Source organism: Hoplias malabaricus, chromosome 15 (genome assembly GCF_029633855.1).
Source record: "Hoplias malabaricus isolate fHopMal1 chromosome 15, fHopMal1.hap1, whole genome shotgun sequence".
In the NCBI taxonomy this organism is placed as follows: domain Eukaryota; kingdom Metazoa; phylum Chordata; class Actinopteri; order Characiformes; family Erythrinidae; genus Hoplias; species Hoplias malabaricus.
In genome coordinates this window covers 21,417,312-21,437,236 of record NC_089814.1, presented here as the reverse complement: position 1 = coordinate 21,437,236, position 19,925 = coordinate 21,417,312, and the positions used below count along the sequence as shown (strand labels likewise).

Here is a 19,925-nt window from a genome sequence, read left to right as displayed (position 1 = left end):
AGATATTTTATAAAATTCTATGAATGTTTCATTACTGTTTGCTAGTTCTCTGGTCTGTTTTCAATTGGAAAATTGTCCAGTGTTTATAAAAAGCCCTAGCTTGGTAAATTGGAATTTAAAAAAATGTAACAAATGTCTAAATGTCTAGTGACTCTGTGTGACATACGTGGGTATTATTAAAATATTTTTGCTGTTTAAGATGTATTACTTAATATAAGGTGGAACTGACTCCAATCACTCACTTTACATGAACATAAACATATACTGAAAGTGCTACAAACTAACATCAAACCTAGTAAGTTTATATATGGTTTTATCTATAGATTTGTGAATATTAACTTACATTTGTGGATGCAGCAACTTCCTGTCTTGTGACGTATTTGTAAGCCTGTGCAATAATTTCCATTACAGAAACATGTCTGATTTTACTTCAAGTTGTTAAACAAAACACAAACATTAACAAAACTAATAAACTGTTCCTTTCATCCCAATATTTTCATTTTAGTCTCTAGTCAAACCAGGTTGCTACAGCATTTCTGAGAAAAAAAACAAAGCAACAAGCTTGTGCTTTGCTAGCTAGTATAATATATAAAATTTTGCTTCTATAACTGATGAATTTAGCTTTGCCTTTAGTAAAATGATTAAATTAGCTACATTGACTTGTGCCCCATCCAGGTTGTGTTCCTGCCTTGCACCCAATGATTCCGGGTAGGCTCTGGACACACAGACACCTGGAACAGAATTAGTAAGTTAAAGAAAATGAATGAACCTAATTTTTTTAACCATCAAAACAGATTGTAACCTGACAGCATAATAACAGAATTTATTTTTCAAATACAAAAATAATTCATATTTGAATATTGGTTCATGATGTTCCATAAAGTTTTTAATGCAAAACAATTTTTTGAAATATCTGTTGTGTGACAATATTATAGAAGTATGGTTAAGTAAAAGTGTGTACAATTGCAAAATATTCTTAAACAGTAATATCAGTAGCTGAATTTGCCTATCAACAGTCATCATCTCAATCACAACTACAATCACTTAGACTGTTATTATTACAATGTCTCCTGGAGAGGAGAAAAATTAATGTTACACGAAGATGTTCATCTTGGCATTAACTTTTTTGAATGTAAAATTTTTAATAAAACACGTCTGATTTCAGTACACTGCAGGGCATATATGAGAGGATTCAGAATGCCTGGTCCAATGTGCAAAAGCAGTGCTGCCCCTTTCCTATAATCTGCAACACCAGTGAATCGATGGAGCATGGTCATAAAAAACCCAGATAGCCACATGATCAAATAGACAGCCAAATGCGTGCTGCAGGTTTTCAAAGCCTTGCTGTTCAGTGATTTGTTTTTGCTAGTGAGGCAGACAACTGCTATTCTTGAATAAGTAAGTGCAATACATCCCATGGAAATGCTGAGTACAGCTGTTGCATATACAAGGCCATATATGTTATTAATGTAAGTATTCTCACATGAGAGTTTGAAGAGTGATGCATTGTCACAGAACGGATTTGCTATGAATGTTCTACAACGACTCAGTCTTATTGTGAGACCTAACAAAATACCCACAAGGATCAGTGCTACCCCCCAAGCTGATGCAGTCAATTTTGCCACCATTCCTGTAGTCATAATAGTTGTGTAGTGCAATGGATTACAAATGGCTACATACCGGTCAAAGGCCATAACCATGAGAATAGTGTGAGAGGCACAAATATGCAGGTGGTAACCAAAAGCCTGTGTAACACAATCAATGTAACTGATGTAGTGTTCAGATGCAGGTCTTATCATGTCCACCATTACGCGAGGAACAACAACAGAATTTCCAAACACATCATTAAAGGGAAGGCTACAGAAGAGAAGGTACATAGGTTCATGTAGACTTCTTTCCATTGTTATGAGCAGCATAATTCCAATGTTAGATACCATTATAAGCACATAAATAATGAAGAAAAAAATAAATGTAGGATACAAATTTTGCTCAGATACAACCAGTGCCTCCAGTTGCAAAACAGGGCTGTTGTATGTCAGGTTTTCCATCCAGAATCAATAAAATTGACAGCTGTTGAAATAGACAAGGTAGAAAGATCAGTCCAGTATAAATATAAAACATTGCTATTTACATTTTTCTTAAAGATTTTTTTACATATTTATATTATATATAAACTACTTTAAAAAGCAATTATCCTACATTTCCTTGGGTGATTAGGAAATGTTATTAGAAAATAAAGTGGAAACAAGATTAGCTTAGTTTTTTTAATAACAGCTACTAAATCAAACATAAGCTCTACCATTAAATTTTATTCTGGATAATGAACTTCAAGATTTATGCATAACAATTGTATTCAATGTCTGGCCAGCCTTCCTTTTATTTAATCCTGTGTTGACTCCAAAAAGCTCGTGGGACTGGAGGATTTTGTTTGCAGTGTGTGCCAAGCTGTATATCAACAATCAGTTGTTCTCAGTCACAGTTTTCTTGTTCAGCACTTTTTTGTATAGTTTAGTATTTTTTCTTCTCACATGCTCAGTTTAAATAAGGAAATGTTTGTTAATTAAGGTTATTCAAATCTTTAATGTTGTAGGACGTTGGTTGTGTTCAACAATTTTTCTGACTAAATCCTTATCAGTTTCTATAACTATGAATTTATTTATTTATTTATTTATTTATTTATTTATTTCAACCCTGTGGAGTCTGACGTCTTTCAGCCATGTCTGATGTATTTTGACATGTTACAATTTTCATCTACCTAAAAGACTTTGTTCCCAAAAACTTACACATGCTTAAGGACAAATCCAGCAACAATACTGTGAGAGAAGTATGTATGTCATACCTTTGTTTTTCATGGAAACATGGAAGTTTCAAAAAACTATTTTCAAAGGTGTCAATATACATGAAAAACACATTGTAAACATGTATACAGTTTCCTTTGTTGGCTACATACTGGTGTGAACAGCTTTCTGACATTTTATGTAGTTTTACTTCTAAATTGTTACAAATCTGATATGACATTTGCTCAACTCCTGTGGCTCACACACTGACAACTCATGAGATGAACACACAGGTGAGAAATCCTTCTGCCACTGTCAATGATAATGGCCCATTAGTGTCAGTTCAGAACACGTGAGAAGTGAAGTTATGTAATAGCATAATTTCAGAAGTAAGCCCATGCCCAAACTCCTCCCCTTCAGCCCTATATATACCCAAACTCACGTCATTTCCGTGTTGGACAAACTTGCTGCATTTGACTCACAGACCTTGATTTGACCACTTCGCAATGTCAGCTCACTCCTCCACTCTGGGTTAATTTCTGCTGATCCTTTGACTCAGATGTGAAGCCACGTTCAGCTGCCATCAAGCCCACAGAGCCTCCAATTTCCCCTTTTCCAGCTAAATATCTATGGGACTGCCCTGTATTTGAGGATTCGTTCAGCCATTGTCACACCTGCTTCCTGCTCTGACTGCTCTAAACTCTGTGGTCCGTTCCAGTCTTTCCTGCTGGATCCATGCGCGGCCTCTGCTCTCTTCTGCTTCTCCTCACACTGCAACCTGTTCCCTCAAGTTTCGCTGTAATCCATTTAATTATATGAATGTATAATCAATATTCATTATTTGATATTGCAATTAATAAACCAGTTGTGTGATAAAACCAAACCTTGGTTATTTGTTTGGGTGTGCACCTTTCTTGTATAGAATTATTACTTCTAGTTCAGATTCAATTTCAGAGTCAAGAACCTACGGCGGGTCAATGAGCATAATTCATTAATAATAATTAATTCTAGCTAATTCTGCTATATAATATGTAAAGTCATCTAACATGATGACCTACTTGTCTAAGCTAAAATTGGACAGGTAAAGACACTACATATTATTTAATGGCTCCCAAACATGGTGCTTAGCAAAATTAATTAAATAATTAATTATTAATAAAATAATAATTAATTATCATTGACTCCGCTATGTAGTGCTTATGCCACCACAACATGTGCAAAACTATTTCAACTACACCATTCTTTTACAGAATAGATTTTAAGGTGTTGTTAATGTTATCATTGTCTTAATGGTGTAGGACCAGCATATTTATCAGATCTGCTACAGAGATATGAGCTGTGCAGTGATCTCAGATCTTTAGGAACTAGTCAGTTAGTCCTGCCTCAGGTGAAAACTAAACATGGAGAAGCAGGGTTTAGCTACTTTGCTGCTCTTAAATTGAACCAGCTGACTGAGAAAATTAGAAGAGCTCTGACTTTAGACACACTTAAATCAAGACTTAAAACATTCCTTTTTGAGCAGGCTTACAGCTCAGTTTAAAAAATTTTAAACATTCAGTAATTGCACTTTATTTATTTATTTATTTTTGTATCATTTTAATTGTTTGAATTATTTGAATCATGCTTTCTTTTACACATTTAATATATTTAATTTTATTTTATTTTAATTGCTTATTTATATTATTCTTGCTCTTAATTTAACTGCTTTTTACTGTATCTTTTGACTCTTTAAAGCACTTTGAATTGCCCTTGTATTAAAAATGTTCTATAATTAAACTTGCCTTGCCTTCTAAAATGTGTTGTACGTGTGTAATATTTTGGCCGATAATCAAAACATTTGGTTAAACATGAGGTTCAAAGTGTTCAGGGATTATACTGTAACACAATTTCTTTGATTAATGCTTTTCCCATCTCTTAATGCTTTTTTCAAATGGTCATTTATATGACAACTTTTTAAAAAATTAAATTGAAGAGTTGAAGACAGATTTCTCAACTCTGAAGGACAGGAGTGTGGACAAAGAAAAAGTGAACTAAATATGGTTGCTATACAGTTTAATACTCACTGCAAGCAACACCCTGCTTTCAAAATACTCACATGACTTCCTTGACAGAATTCCCATGACATGATGCTAGCACTTTGATTTCAGTGCAGAAGTAAATATAAGGATAGGAGGCAAACCAACTAGTACAGCACTTATGTGACAGGTCTCATTTATTTATTATTTTGTTTTATCAAAAACTAAATGACAGATCTTAGGCTGAAGACAAATCGCTTGTTATATATACAAAAGCATTTTTAAAGATGTGTTTAATGCTGAACTAATTTTTTAGTTAATGTTCAAATTTTGACAGCTATTATTCTTTCTCAATGGAAAACCTTACATACAACAGCCCTGTTTTGCAATTGGAGGCACTTGTTTCATCTGAGCAAAATACGTATCCTATATTTCTGTTCTTCCTGATTGTTTATGTACTCATTATAGTATCCAACATTGGAATTATGCTGCTCATAACAAAGGAAAGATGTCTACATGAACCTATGTACATTCTCTTTTGTAATCTTCCCTTTAATGATGTACTTGGAAACTCTGCTGTTGTCCCTCGATTAATGGTGGATATGTTTAGGCCTGGATCTGAACGCTACATCAGTTACACTGATTGTGTTACACAAGCTTTCAGTTACCACCTATCAGGCTGTGCCTCTCACACTATTCTAATGGTTATGGCCTTTGACCGGTATGTAGCCATTTGTAATCCATTGCACTACACAACTATTATGACTACAGGAATGGTGACCAAATTGACTGCATCAGCTTGGGGGGCAGCATTGATCCTTGTGGGTATTTTGTTAAGTCTCACAATACGACTGAGTCGTTGTAGAACATTCATAGCAAATCCGTTCTGTGACAATGCATCACTCTTCAAGCTCTCATGTGAGAATACTTACATTAATAACATATATGGCCTTGTGTATACAGCAGTTTTGCTTGGTTCTTCCATGGCATGTATTGCACTTACATATTTTAGAATAGCAGTTGTCTGTCTTACCAGCAAAAATAAATCTCTGAACAGCAAGGCTTTGAAAACCTGCAGCACACACTTGACTGTCTATATGATTATGTGGCTATCTGGGTGTATTATGACCATACTCCATCGCTTCTCTGGCGTTTCAGATTACAGAAAAGGGGCTGCACTGCTCATGCACATTGGCCCTGGCATTCTAAATCCTCTCATATATGCCCTGCAGTGTACTGAAATCAGACATGCTATAGTAAAGATATTACATTCAAAAAATGTGAGGCCATGGTGAGGAAGATAAATCAGGGTTTTCTTTTTCTCTCCAGTTTCACCACACATTGCAATAATAACAGTCAAATGGTTTTACTTTATTTGTGTGATGATGATGCTGATTATGTATAGATGTACGTATTATCTATGTATAGAGCTAAATTATAGCTAGTGTCTAGTTGCATTTACTTACTTATATGTATTCCAGTAACATGCTGATGGACCTGTGTTTTTCTGGGTTTCAATACAATACAATATTTCATGCTCAAATATAATTGAGCACATTTTTTTTTCACAATTACTTTCATTGTTTATTTTTCTTTCATTTTAAGTTAGGCAATTTACAATTACAATATGAGATTAATATTATCGCAGTTTTATGCAAATTTATTTTACCCACATTCATCATAATATTGTAACAAGACAGATTTTTCAATGTTGATGCATGAGGAAGTCCATTGAACACCATAAAGCAATATTAAAACACAATGTTTACTTTTTACTGCTTGTGTTTAGGTCTTAAGCCTAAACATTGTCAGTATTTACTTTGTCATGTATAAATGTGGCTGTTTAATGAATCGTGGTGAAAGGTGGTCTGTTTTTGTTCATTTGTACAATAATTACTTGCAAAGAACTGCATTGGAATCCAATAACTATTTCTTCTTCTCACTTATTATTATTTATCTAAGACCAATAACGCAACAGACCACATCAACTAAAAACATCATTAAACTTTTTTGCAAATTCTTGTAAATTGTGCTGTAGCTATGGCATTTCCATTTTCTACACTTTATATTTTTCTATATCTTAAAGAAATAACAACAATAACACAACCAAACCATTGGTTGCAGTCACACGTTTTAATTTTTTTGTTTTTTTGCCGTGGACACCATATTGAGTACCGGTTGTCTGGTCTCAGAGTGCAGCAATAATGTACACAAATGGGAAAGATGGATACATTTATTTCATGCTCAATTTCTCTTCCGTCGTTGGATTCCTATAACACCTGGGGCACAGTTGCCCACAGTTAGCTTCAAGAGAGCATAATGAGGAGAAAGACTGTTAGTCCTGTGCTAGCTATATTAGTATTTTTTTATGGGATCCGATGGAAGCATGTTTAGCATGTTAAACTCCAATGCATTTCTCTGCTTGGGATTAAACCTGGGTGTGTTATTTGCACACAAATTATACAAGCTTAGGATATTTTGTTTTTTAACGCATAAGAGACTACATGCACAAGCCACGTATTCTTTTGTTTCATTCATTCCCCCCGTTTACAGGGTTAATAATCTGAGCCCACTGTCTCTGCACTCTGCACTAGATTCTTGGAAAGCTTAAATGATGTAGGAATACACTGATCAGCTCTTTAAGCATTTTACTGCTCAAACAAAGTTATTCTGCAATTAAATGTTAGTACCTATAATATATCTTGACCATCTTGCAAGCTCCCTCAGGTTACCCACCTTCTTTTTGCTGCATACTTTCACCATATTCACAGAGTGTAATATTAGTCTGTGCTGTGTTGCACACAAAAAATAAGCACAAGAAACCATCCGAAAACCACTTGTTCTCCATTTATTTATCAGGCTGACTTATGATAATTATTATGAGACGCCTTACACTCCCTGCTTCTCATTAACAATGTAAATAAAATTGTTGAACTGTGTGTGTCTATTTATATCTATTTATACCCCCATTCCAAAAAAAGTTGGGATGCTGTGTATAATGTATATAAATGTAAATAAAAACAGAAAGCAATGATTTGCAAATCTCATAGTCCCTTATGTTATGAACAATAGTAACTCATTTAGAAAGTGATGGCATCATCACATCTCAAAAAGGTGGAACAGGGGCGACAGAAAGAAAAGTAAGTGGTACTAATGAAACAAACAGCTGTAAGAGCAAGTCACATGACTGGTATAAAAAAGCATTTTAGAGAGGCAGCAACTAAAATTGTGGAACAATTAAAAAAATGTGTTCCTCAATTTAAAATTACAAAGACTTTGAATATTCTACCATCTATGATACATACGTCCCATGTTCTGCCACCTCAAGAAGAGAGGGACCATACAGCTTGTTATCAACACACAGATCAAAATCCTTCATCTCTTATGGTATGGGACTGCATTAGTGCCGTTTGTAATTGCTGAAGAATATATGGAGGTTGTAGAAAAACATTTGCTCCCATCTAGATAACTTCTCTTTCATGGAAGGCCTTGCATATTTTAGCAAGACAATGCCAAACTATACACAGTATCCATCTCAACAGCATGGCTTTGCAGAAGAAAAGTCAAGGCTGGTTCATAATTAATTTGGACGTGGACATGCCAAGGGGTGTAAAGGCGTTGTGACATTGTGGCTGTAACTGTCGGGTGTGTGAGCTATACCTGACGCACTATACCACATCAAAAGCCGGGTAAAAAAAATGTTTTTCAGGAGGTGGGAAAAAGGAGTGGGTCCAAGGAAAGTATCTTTCTCTTAAAACTTTCTTGACTGTTTTTTTATTTTTTACTTTTTCTAACTTTAAGTTATTTTGTGATAAATTATTAACCAATTTAACTGCAAAAATAAAAGCACAAATGTATTAATAGGAATGACTGTTTCTTGCCATGACACAAAGCCAGCAGATGATAAAGTTCCTTCGATTTTTACTGAAGACATTCATGTTGTTTTTTTTATATGCATAAACACATTTGACCAACTCCATCCATTATCTGTAACCGCTTATCCAATTTAGGGTCCTACCTGGAATCATCGGGCGCAAGGCGGGAATTGACCCTGGAGGGGACGCCAGTCCTTCACAGGGCAACACAGACACACACACATTCACTCACACACTCACACCTACGGACACTTTCGAGTCGCCAATCCACCTGCAACGTGTGTTTTTGGACTGTGGGAGGAAACCGGAGCACCCGGAGGAAACCCACGCGGACAACACACCAACTCCTCACAGACAGTCACCCGGAGCGGGAATCGAACCCACGACCTCCAGGCCCCTGGAGCTGTGTGACTGCGACACTACCTGCTGCGCCACCGTGCCGCAGGTTTACTAGATTATTACTTTATTATGTATCATATAGACAGTGCATGTGATACATGTGTGTTTATACAGGGGCTTTCCTTTGTCCTACTGTGATAACATGGGGTAATGTGAAAACTTTGAACATGAAGAAATGTGGACACTCTGGCACTATGTGACATGCAGGTATATGAACTGGCCATTTGCAGTCCAGACCTTTCACCAATAGAAATAATTTCACATATCAAGAAATCAAAAGAATGTGAATAGACATAAACCTTTCTATAAGAAAAAGAGAAATTTATTTTTAACTGATGAAATCCATTAATGATCACAATTATGATTATCTAAAAGTTTGGGTATAAATAATAAATAGTCATATTCATTTAGCTGAACATTGCAGAGTAAAATTCTACCAGTTATGACTTTCTCTAACACACCATATTTTTTAAGATTTAATAGAAATTTAAATGAATATGTTTGCATGGATACAGTAATGATTTAGCTCCAATACTGGCAAAGCAAATCTAAGTATGTCCTCAGTTGCCACAACATATCGGAAACAAAACTGCATAAACATCTACAAATGATTAAGTTTTCTTTATTTACAACCTAGACAAATGTCTAAATGGCTAACATAAAAATATCTGAACATGTAAAATATCGAAGTAAATATCCAACAAACTATAATCTAGTATGTAAAAAAATCTGGTTTAATGGCTTTGTTAGAAATGATAAGTCAATAAATAACAGTAATTGTGGTTTCAATAATAGGCTTTAAAAATTAAATAAGAAATTACATTGCAAGTAAGCATAATATGACATTTCATGCACAGAATGAGTTAAATAATGAGTACTCCCATGACATATATTATGTATTTTAATATTTTTTAATTGCAGCATTTCAAGCAACATTTTTGAAACAGATTTGTGACAATATTAATGTGTGTACAATATAAATGTGTACCATTGCTAAAAGAGTCAAATAAAATAAGTGTAATAATAGCATCCTAACTTAAAATTACTCTTATAAATATATTTTTGTAGTGATGTATGTCAACTATAGGAGTGAATGAATTTAAACAAAAGAATCATGCAAAAGAGTAAACATTGCCTCTTCACAAATATGTTTGTGTACAAGCTATTTTTGTTTTTACTTCTTTTTACCAGAGTACATATTACTGATTAAATGCAACTAGTTACTACCAGTAACTTAGGACTATATATAAACAGCATAATCAGCGTCACATTTTAACAGTTAAAACATTAAAACTAATTTGATTGTTATTACAGTATCTAGTGAAACTGGAGAGGGGAAATCTTGATTTAACTTTCTTTTCATGGCATCACCTTTTTTGAATGCAAAATTTTTAATATACCATGTCTGATTTCAGTACACTGCAGGGCATATATGAGAGGATTCAGAATGCCTGGGCCAATGTGCAAAAGCAGGGCAGCCCCTTTCCTGTAGTCTGCAACACCAGTGAATCGATGGAAAATGGTCAGGAAAAACCCTGATAACCACATAAACACATATACAGTCAAATGTGTGCTGCAGGTTTTCAAAGCCTTGCTGTTGAGAGTTTTGCTTTTGTTGGTGACACAGACAGCTGCTATTCTGGAATAAGTAAATCCAATAGTTCCAAGGGAAGAGCCAGTTACTGCTCCTGTGTACACAAGGCCATATACATTATTAATGTAAGCAATTTCACATGAGAGTTTGTAAAGTGATGCATTATCGCAGAACAAATTTGCTATTAATGTTCCACAGCGGTTGAGCCTTATTATGAGACCTAACAATATAACCACAAGAAGCAGTGCCACCCCCCAGGCAGATGCAGTCAATTTTGCCACCATTCTATTAGTCATAATAGTTGTGTAGTGCAATGGATTACAAATGGCAACATACCTGTCAAAGGCCATAGCCATTAGAATAGTGTGAGAGGCACAAGTGTATATGTGGTAACAGAAAGCTTGTGTAATACACTCAATATAACTTATGTAGTGTTCAGATGCAGGTCTTATCATGTCCATCATTAATCGAGGGACAACAACAGAATTTCCAAACACATCATTAAAGGGAAGGTTACAGAAAAGAAAGTACATAGGTTCATGTAGGCTTCTTTCCATTGTTATGAGCAGCATAATTCCAATGTTAGATACCATAATGAGCACATAAACAATCAGGAAGAACAGAAATGTAGGATACAAGCTTTGCTCAGATACAATTAGTGATTCCAATTGCAAAACAGGACTGTTGTATGTTAGGTTTTCCATTGAAAAACAATAATATTGACAACTGTTGAAATAAGGATGCAAATTGTGTTAATATGATCAGTTCAGCACAAATATGAACCATAAAAAGTCTTATGAGAACATCCCTGTCCTCAGCCTCAGCTCTGTCATTCATATTTTTCTGGTAAAAAGACTTAGGAACTGATGCATCATAGATAATTTTATGCTAGGCCAGCTATCCTTTTATTTATTTCTGTACTGACTCAAAAGGGTAATATCATGTCATGGGATTTCTGACAAGAAGTCTTGGGACTTCTCAGTGTTGTGACAGAAGTGTGTTTTTGTGCAGTGTTTACCAACCAGTAAATCAACCACATCTAGCCCAATCGTTGTCAGTCACAAATATAATAATTTAGTCATTTTAATATATTCTTAATAAATGTAAAATAAATACGTTTTATAAATCATCACTGTCCAATTAAATACATTCATTCATTCATTCATTATCTGTAACCGCTAATCCAGTTCAGGGTCGCGGTGGGTCCAGCGCCTACCTGGAATCATTGAGTGCAAGGCGAGGATACACCCTTGATGAGGCGCCAGTCCTTCACAGGGCAACACACACACTCACACATTCACTCACACACTCACCCCTACGGACACTTGAGTCGCCAATCCACCTACCAACGTGTGTTTTTGGACTGTGGGAGGAAACCGGAGCACCCAGAGAAAACCCACGCGGACACAGGGAGAACACACCAAACTCCTCACAGACAGTCACCCGGAGCAGGACTCGAACCCACAACCTCCAGTTTAAAGGAAAGTCAATGTAAATATTTATTATACATAAATGTATACGTAAATTTATTACACATAATGTTTTGACCATTTCTGTTGGTTCATTCATAATTAAATATTCACATGATATGAAACATTCTGTGTTCAAATGGTTTAGAAAACTAAAACACTGACAAAAATGGAGACATATTTTCTTCATTTTTTACAGTGACGATATGTAAAATTTGTCAAGATTGTAATAAAGAATAAAGCATAATTTTTTCAGTTTTGGGTCATGTCCAAATATACAGATGTAAAACAGAATTTAACAACATGTATGTTAATAACTGTTTAATGAATTAGAGCCAAAATCTCTCATTATACAAATAATACCCAGAATGTCAGGCATTAATGTCTGGCTCAGAGAATTTTGTGGAGTACTGAACAACAGACTCACTAGACTCACAAAAATGTGACATACTCCTTGGGACAATCACACAGACAGCTGACAAGGTGGTAAAGACCATCTGAAGGTGGATGAATCAGTTACATAAAATGAATGGTAACCAGGCTTCACTCAGGCTTTCTGCTGATTCAGTCTGGCTGCAGGTCTGGTAGGAACTTTTCTCCATGATGTCCTGATTAGGAATTCATAAGTAATATTTTTCTCTTTTTTGACCCATAAGAAGTTCTTCTGGACTTACTTTGTTGTAACCTATATCACATCAGGGGTGGGTTGTGAGAACATTACACTAGGGGATCTATTTTTGTGCACACGCTGCAGTGTTGTGTCTGTGTCCATCACCAAATGGCTCTGTATGTCATTCTCCATCCCTCACTGTGCCCCCCACCATGCCAGGGAGCATTCCTAGCAGGACCACTATCAAAAGGCCAATATTCCCACTACATACTCATGAGAGAGTCTGCACCCCTTTCACGTGGCTAATGTGTATAGCTTGCTACCTAATGCTGTCTTCAGCATTGTTTTAAGCTTGATACACCATACTGTTTAGTTTTATCTTTACCACATTGCAGTTTTTTCACCTGCTGTTTCACGAACATTGGAACTGTAGCCTGGCCAAACTTCAGCAGGTGTCCTGTAATCAGCGCGGTGAAGATGGCACTTTATGCGCCACCACCACATTTTTTTTTTTCATTTAATTTCTATTCATAATTTAATCCAACTTTATTAGAATAATTAATATAGTATTTAATTTTTTTATGCATTTTGTTAATAGTCTGAGCACTTTATGTACTTCTATGTGCACTCACCAAGAATTAATTCATTGTATATATATAACATACTTGGCCTAATAACTAATAACTGGGTTACTGATTGCTGACAAAATTGAGAGCCTTTTTTCATTAGAGACATACATATAAGTAATTTGAGCTTTGCTTTATATTTAGGCTTGTTTTTGTAGAGCATATTGTCACAGTGTATGTGTCAGTGTATGGGAGAGGCTGGGGACCTCTCAGAAAGCGTTCCCAGCATGCTTGGCAGCGGCACACTTTCTTTTTTGGGGGTTGGTTGTGAGCTATTTAGAGGGTTCATATTGTAATTTTGTGTTTTGTAAGTATGTGTGTGTGTGTATGTCAGACACTGACACAGGCAGAGCACTACCCACTGTCCTACCATACACTGTGGTCCTACCATAAACCAATTGACTGTTCCCCTGCTCCTTTCTTCCTAGTGCCATTGTAAATGTACTTCAGTGAAGGATATTTGTCACTGTATGGCTGTGTCTTATTTGCACATGTTCAATAAAATCACAATCATTTATAATACGTTAAATTAATAAACTTATTATTATTTTTGTTTGAGGCATCTGTTCAGCTGTTGTCTTATGTTAGTTTAGTTCATTTTTCTTTACTGAAAAATCATGACCTGTTTTATGAAAATAGAGCAAAGGCATATGCACTGAGTGTGTGTTTTGTGTGCTTACATCACATTTGTACCATCGTTTCCTAATACTAATCACAATGCACATTGTCCAAGCAAATAATATCGTAATGAATCAGCCCTTATTGATACACTGGGGGCTGACTATGTCCACAGAGACAGAGAACTGTAACAGTGCCAAAAATTACGTCCGACAATAGGTGTCAGATAATAATTAATCCCCCTGGATCCAATTTAAAAGCTATTAAGTGTTTATCATATTGTGATGCTCCCAAAGAAGATACCAAAGAAGGCAACACGTTTTTCACTGCACTGGCTTCTTAACAGTGCAAGCTAAAATGCGCACACTAGAAGGAGTTTAATCACAGGGAATGCAACATAGAATGCAGGTGAATAACACAACTAATGCATAAGCACAAATAATTAAACACAGATACAATATATTACACCCAAACAAACATAAACAAATGACACCAGTTGCTCTGTCCTGCTAACTCCTGAGTACAGGATTAGCCAGTCCTGTTGGGCCAACACTGTCCATTGCCCCAGGCAAGTGTGCTAGTGCACAACTTCCATGTGGTCCCAAAACCCTGTGACTTAGGTCACAGCCTTGTTTTTGACAGTAGCCAAAACGTTATACATTGGTGACTGTAAATTCGCCATTTTTTGTTTTCTGTGCAGGTGTTTCAGCTTACTAGTAAATGCTGCCACAGCTTCTTCAAAATTTCAAAGTACTACAAACTTGTAAGGCCATGCACAGTCTACAAGGCCTCTGTACAGCGCCCTCCATAATTATTGGTGCCCCTGGTTAAGAATTGTTCTTTGTCTTCTAATAAATTCTTTTTTTTTGTAATAATATAGGACAAAAATGCAAAAAAAGAGAAAAATCTAAGCTTTAATTCAAGTGCCTTTATGTAGTGGGAAAAAAAATCACAAATTAAGAAATAAATCTTTTGAATGAAATGTGTTCCACAATTATTGGCACCCCTGGTGTTAGTACTTTGTACAACCTCCTTTTTACCAAAAGACAGCACTTTTCCTATAACTCTTCACAAGATGGGACAATACAAAAAGAGGGATCTTCGACCATTCCTTTGTGCACAACCTCTGTAAATTGTCCAGAGTCCTGGGTCTTCTCCTATGCACTCTCTTCTTCAGCTCACCCCACAGGTTTTATATTGGGTTGAGGTGTGAGGACTGAGATGGCTATGAGAGGAGCTTGATTTTGTGCCTTGTGAACAATTTTTGAATAGATTTGGCCACATGTTTAGGGTAATTATCTTGCTGAAAGACCCAGTGACAATCTTCAGCTTTCGGGCAGAGGCCACCCGATTCTGATTCAAAATGTCCTGATATTTCAAAGAGTTCATGATCCCATGTATCTTTACAATGTTCCCAGGTCCTTTGGAGGAGAAACAGGGAAACGGAGAAACAGCATCGCCGATCCTCCCACAAACTTAACAGTGGGCATGAGGTGTTTTTTTGCGTACTCATCCTAGGTGTTACGCCAGACTCACTTAGAGTGTTTGTTGCCAAAAAGCTCTATCTTGGTCTCATCTGACCAAAGCAAACAGTCCCAGTTAAAATCCAAGTACCGCTTGGCAAACTCCACCCGTTTACGTTTATGAGTATAACTCAGAAAAGGCTTTCTCCGTGCATGCCTCCCAAACAGCTTGTTGACATTTAGATAGCGCCTGATGATTGTTTGGGAGACCTCGTAACCCCAAGATGCTACCATTTGATTCAATTCACTTGTTCGTCACAGTTCCAGATGTTTTGTACTTATTGATTATTGCTCTTACTGTAGATAAGGGCATTTGCAGTTGAGTGGCTATTTTCTTGTAGCCATTGCCTGATTTATGAAGGTCGACACACATCTGCCTTACTTGAATAGTGTGTTCTCTTGTCTTTCCCATGTTTAAAAGTGAGTAAGAGAAATAGGCCTCTGTGTAACGCCATATTTATATCCCAAGGAAACAGGAAGTGATGAATTACTAATTAAAGGTCCCTAGATATTTTGATCCACTTTTTACACTACAGCAGAAATGACATAAATGGTTCAAATACATTTATTTCCAAGAAATTGTTAAGGATGCCAATAATTGTGGAACTTTTTGGAACTTCTGTGGAATTGTTTTTGTTTTTTTCACTTGAGTTGAAGGTTGTTTTTTCTAATTTTGTTTTCAGAGTGAGATTATGCTTCTGCAATAAAACATTAATTTATATTAAGGCTTTTAAACACATTTTAACTAGGGGTGCCAATAATTATGGAAAGCGCTGTACAAGGAACCAGGATCTGAGACCATCCAAATGTATAGTATCTTTAGTTTTATCTTTACAGGTCACTGCCATCATCATTGGTCAACCCTTTGCTTGGTTGGCCATGTCAGGCAGGGTTGGGCAGGCATAGCACTCACCACAGGCTTCAACTTGTTTATCACCTGGAACTGGAATTGCTTTGCAGTCCTAGTCATGTATTTGTTTCTATTTCATCTTGACTGTGATTATTTTGTCTCTTCTGGTATTTTCCAGGTTTGGCTGTTTCTTGTTGCTACAACTCAAATTATAAAGGTTAAACACAATTGAAACATGGTTCTGACACTGTCACAGGTATATCACATATCCACAAGAGGCTATCCATTGTTTTCTCTCCAAGTCAGGTCCAGTTTGATTCCATTACTAATTCAGTTTTCATACAGATCCCAGTATTTATGGTTACCTTTGTCTGCCATTGTAGTCTCACATCCCCAGTCTCCCAAATGTTTGCAAATGTTTTAATTTAAAAGGATACCTGGTATCAAGTCATTCTACTTCAGATAAATACAGCACTAATAGAAATCCCTGCTATGGAAATCAACACGGACACAGGAAGGACACACCAAACCCTTCAAAGACAGTCACTCTGAGTGGGGCTCAAACCCACAAACCCAGGATACTGGAGCTGTGTGACAGTGACACTAACTTCTGCGCCACGGTGCCGCCCTTTCTTAAAAATGTTATAGCAAACAAAATATACCTTAATTAATTTCAGTACCACTCACCAATTTAATTTGAGAAGGTAAACATTTTTAACCTGTCACTGAACTGTTGATGTTGGAATAAGCTATTTTAATTAAATCAGTTCCCCAGACAGAATGTAAAAGTCATTAAATTATTAAATCACATAGATGTGAACAGTAATAAACTCATTGTCCTTGTAACGAAGCCATAAGTATTTATCTAGGAACTACATAAGACTCATACCTAAGTATTGTCAATTTAATGAAGCATTACTGTAAATTTTAGCTTACTAAATTTATTGAAGGTCCTCATTTGTAGTACTGATTAAAATGATAACACAGCACTATTTATTTGTTCCTGATTAGTCCTTTGGTAGTTCCCTATTAACAATGGAGTTCTATTATAAAATGTTACAAATTAATCTTCAATTGTAAATGATTATTAATTGTTTTTTCCAACTTCATTTCTATTTTCACAAGGTCAAGAGTAGGTATAATTGTATGCATTTACTCGCACTCAGGGAAAATGTGATAAACCACATTTAATATAATAGTAATATAATGAGACCACTGGATACTAATAAAAGCAGCTGTATTCCCCACAAACTCTATAATAATGGTTGCATTTTGATGAAAATATTCTAATCAGCCATACATTATTTCAGTTCTGTATATTAAAAATAAAATTATACAAAATATAAATTGTATAAACTGTAATTGAGACTGAACAACCTTTGAACAACTACCTGTTTTTGTGACACTGCTTCAGGGTCCCCCGGGCTCACCTGGGGCCAACCACTATGTTAATAAAAGGATGAGTGGCCAAGCATCTAATATATATGTTCTGATCCAGAAGAGCTCAAACTAGACAATTTCTGTGATTTTGTTCCTTAACATTTCTACTGATATATTCCTATGTATATTACATGTAAATGAATACAAGATATTGTTAATTATAAAGTAGATCTTGAAGAATGGGGAATTAAAATGTATTAACATACAAGAGTAATATATACAATGGCATATATAATGATTATTGATTGTAATGTTGGCTGATACAAATTTTGTAACATTCATCTGCTTCACCTTCTTATTTTCAACAGCTCTCTTATAATTTCTTAATGGAAAACCTTACATTTAATAGCCCTGTTTTGCAGTTGGAAGGACTGCTCGTCTCAGAAAAAAGCTGGTATCCTATATTTCTATTCTTTTTGATATTCTATGTGCTCATTATGGTATGCAACATTGGAATCATTCTACTAATAACAATGGAAAGAAGTCTACATGAACCCATGTACCTTCTGTTCTGTAATCTTCCCTTTAATGATGCATTTGGAAACTCTGTCATTGTACCACGATTGCTGGGGGACCTTTTAAAACCAACATCTGAACGCTACATCAGTTACACTGATTGTGTTACTCAAGCTTTCTGTTTCCACATGTATGTTGCTGCTTCTCACACTGTACTCATGGTTATGGCCTTTGACAGGTATGTTGCCATTTGTAATCCACTGCACTACACAACTATTATGACTTCTAAAATGGTGGCTAAACTGACTGCAGCAGCTTGGGGTGTGGCCCTGGTCTGTGTGAGCATACTGTTAGCTCTTACAATAAGACTGAATCACTGTGGAACATTGATAATAAATCCATTCTGTGATAATGCATCACTTTTCAAACTTTCATGTGAGAGTCCATACATTAATAACGTATATGGTTTGACGTACACCGCACTTTTACTTGGCTCATCTTTGGGATATATTGTAATTACATATGCCAAAATAACAGCTGTTTGCCTCACTACTAAAAATAAAACTCTGAACAAGAAGGCTTTGAAAACTTGCAGCACACACTTGACTGTCTATTTGATCATGTGGATATCTGGATTTACCATGATAATACTCCATCGTTTTTCTGGTGTTGCAGACTACAGGAAAGGGGCTGCACTGCTTTTCCATGTCGGCCCAGGAATTCTCAACCCTGTCATATATGTCCTGCAGTCTACTGAGCTAAGATATGCTATGATGAAAATTGTACGTTCAAAAAAGGTGATGCCATGACCAGAGAATACATGCATTGCAAAATATAGATTTCTGTCTGTAGTTTAGTTGTAGGTTTGAAAATCAAACGTAACTAGTCACATTTCCTTGGTTCTATGTAATTTGTTTCAGAGTATGTTCAAATTATAAAAATGTATTTGCAAGGAAAGGAACTGTTTGAGTATTTTTTGTTTTATTTTTAATTTCCCTGTACATTAGAAGTGACTCAGTTGTTTTCAAAATATACTGCCTACTCACACTTGTATAATAGGGAATGTTTAGTAATTATAATAATTATATATATATGTTTTAAAGTCAAAATCCGTGGTCATTTTTCATAAAAATAATAAATCCTTGGAAAATGTCAATTTTAAAATGCCCAATATTTTTTTTAACACATAATTCCTTTGCATAATTAATGTTTAAACCTGACACAGATTGTTAAAATTTTACAAATATTTGAATGTAACGTGAGAGTTTGAATTCTACATGTCAGGTTATCCTGGCAAAAAGGCATCTGAAAAAGAGGATTGTCACTTTCTCTTATGATTATTTTACATATATACTCTGGCTGTTGTTCTCCATATATACTATAGAGAAAATCCATTACACATGCTGTGTTATGCGTTGGGGCAGCCGTGGCCTTAAGGTTAGAGACGTGAGGCAAAGCATGCTAAGTCTGTAGGGGCAAGCTCAAAAAATAAAACTAGAGTAGAATTGCTGACCAGAACAGTTGTGACTCTCATTGAGTCATCATATATAATAAAGGCCAAACAAATCCTCTCCTGCTGTTCAGCAAGGCCCTGTAGCAGTTTAAAATGCATTTAGCAAGTTAACCCGTTACCACTGTTCTGTGACTGATCTGGTCACACATGGCACACTGCC

At 35.8% G+C, this 19,925-nt stretch overlaps 4 protein-coding genes across 4 annotated transcripts; 2 read left to right on the top strand and 2 right to left on the bottom strand.

Moving 5' to 3' along the window:
• Window positions 1-1,106: 1,106 nt before the first annotated feature.
• LOC136668049 (olfactory receptor 5AC1-like) lies at window positions 1,107-2,048 on the bottom strand. Its single transcript, XM_066645293.1, has 2 exons — window positions 1,697-2,048; window positions 1,107-1,567 (listed from the first exon to the last, which is right to left on the bottom strand). Exons 1-2 carry the CDS (start codon window positions 2,046-2,048, stop codon window positions 1,107-1,109), a joined length of 813 nt encoding a protein of 270 aa, XP_066501390.1.
• A 3,097-nt stretch (window positions 2,049-5,145) lies between these two features.
• LOC136668048 (olfactory receptor 5AP2-like) lies at window positions 5,146-6,087 on the top strand. Its single transcript, XM_066645292.1, has 2 exons — window positions 5,146-5,513; window positions 5,631-6,087. The coding sequence occupies exons 1-2, from the start codon at window positions 5,146-5,148 to the stop codon at window positions 6,085-6,087; spliced, it is 825 nt and encodes a 274-aa protein (XP_066501389.1).
• A 4,047-nt stretch (window positions 6,088-10,134) lies between these two features.
• On the bottom strand, window positions 10,135-11,364 carry LOC136668122 (olfactory receptor 8G17-like). The gene has a single exon (XM_066645403.1). It carries the CDS (start codon window positions 11,362-11,364, stop codon window positions 10,426-10,428), a length of 939 nt encoding a protein of 312 aa, XP_066501500.1. The 3' UTR covers window positions 10,135-10,425.
• Window positions 11,365-18,122: 6,758 nt separating this feature from the next.
• Window positions 18,123-19,061, top strand: LOC136668449 (olfactory receptor 4E1-like). The gene has a single exon (XM_066645972.1). The coding sequence runs from the start codon at window positions 18,123-18,125 to the stop codon at window positions 19,059-19,061; it is 939 nt and encodes a 312-aa protein (XP_066502069.1).
• The last annotated feature ends 864 nt before the right edge of the window (window positions 19,062-19,925 follow it).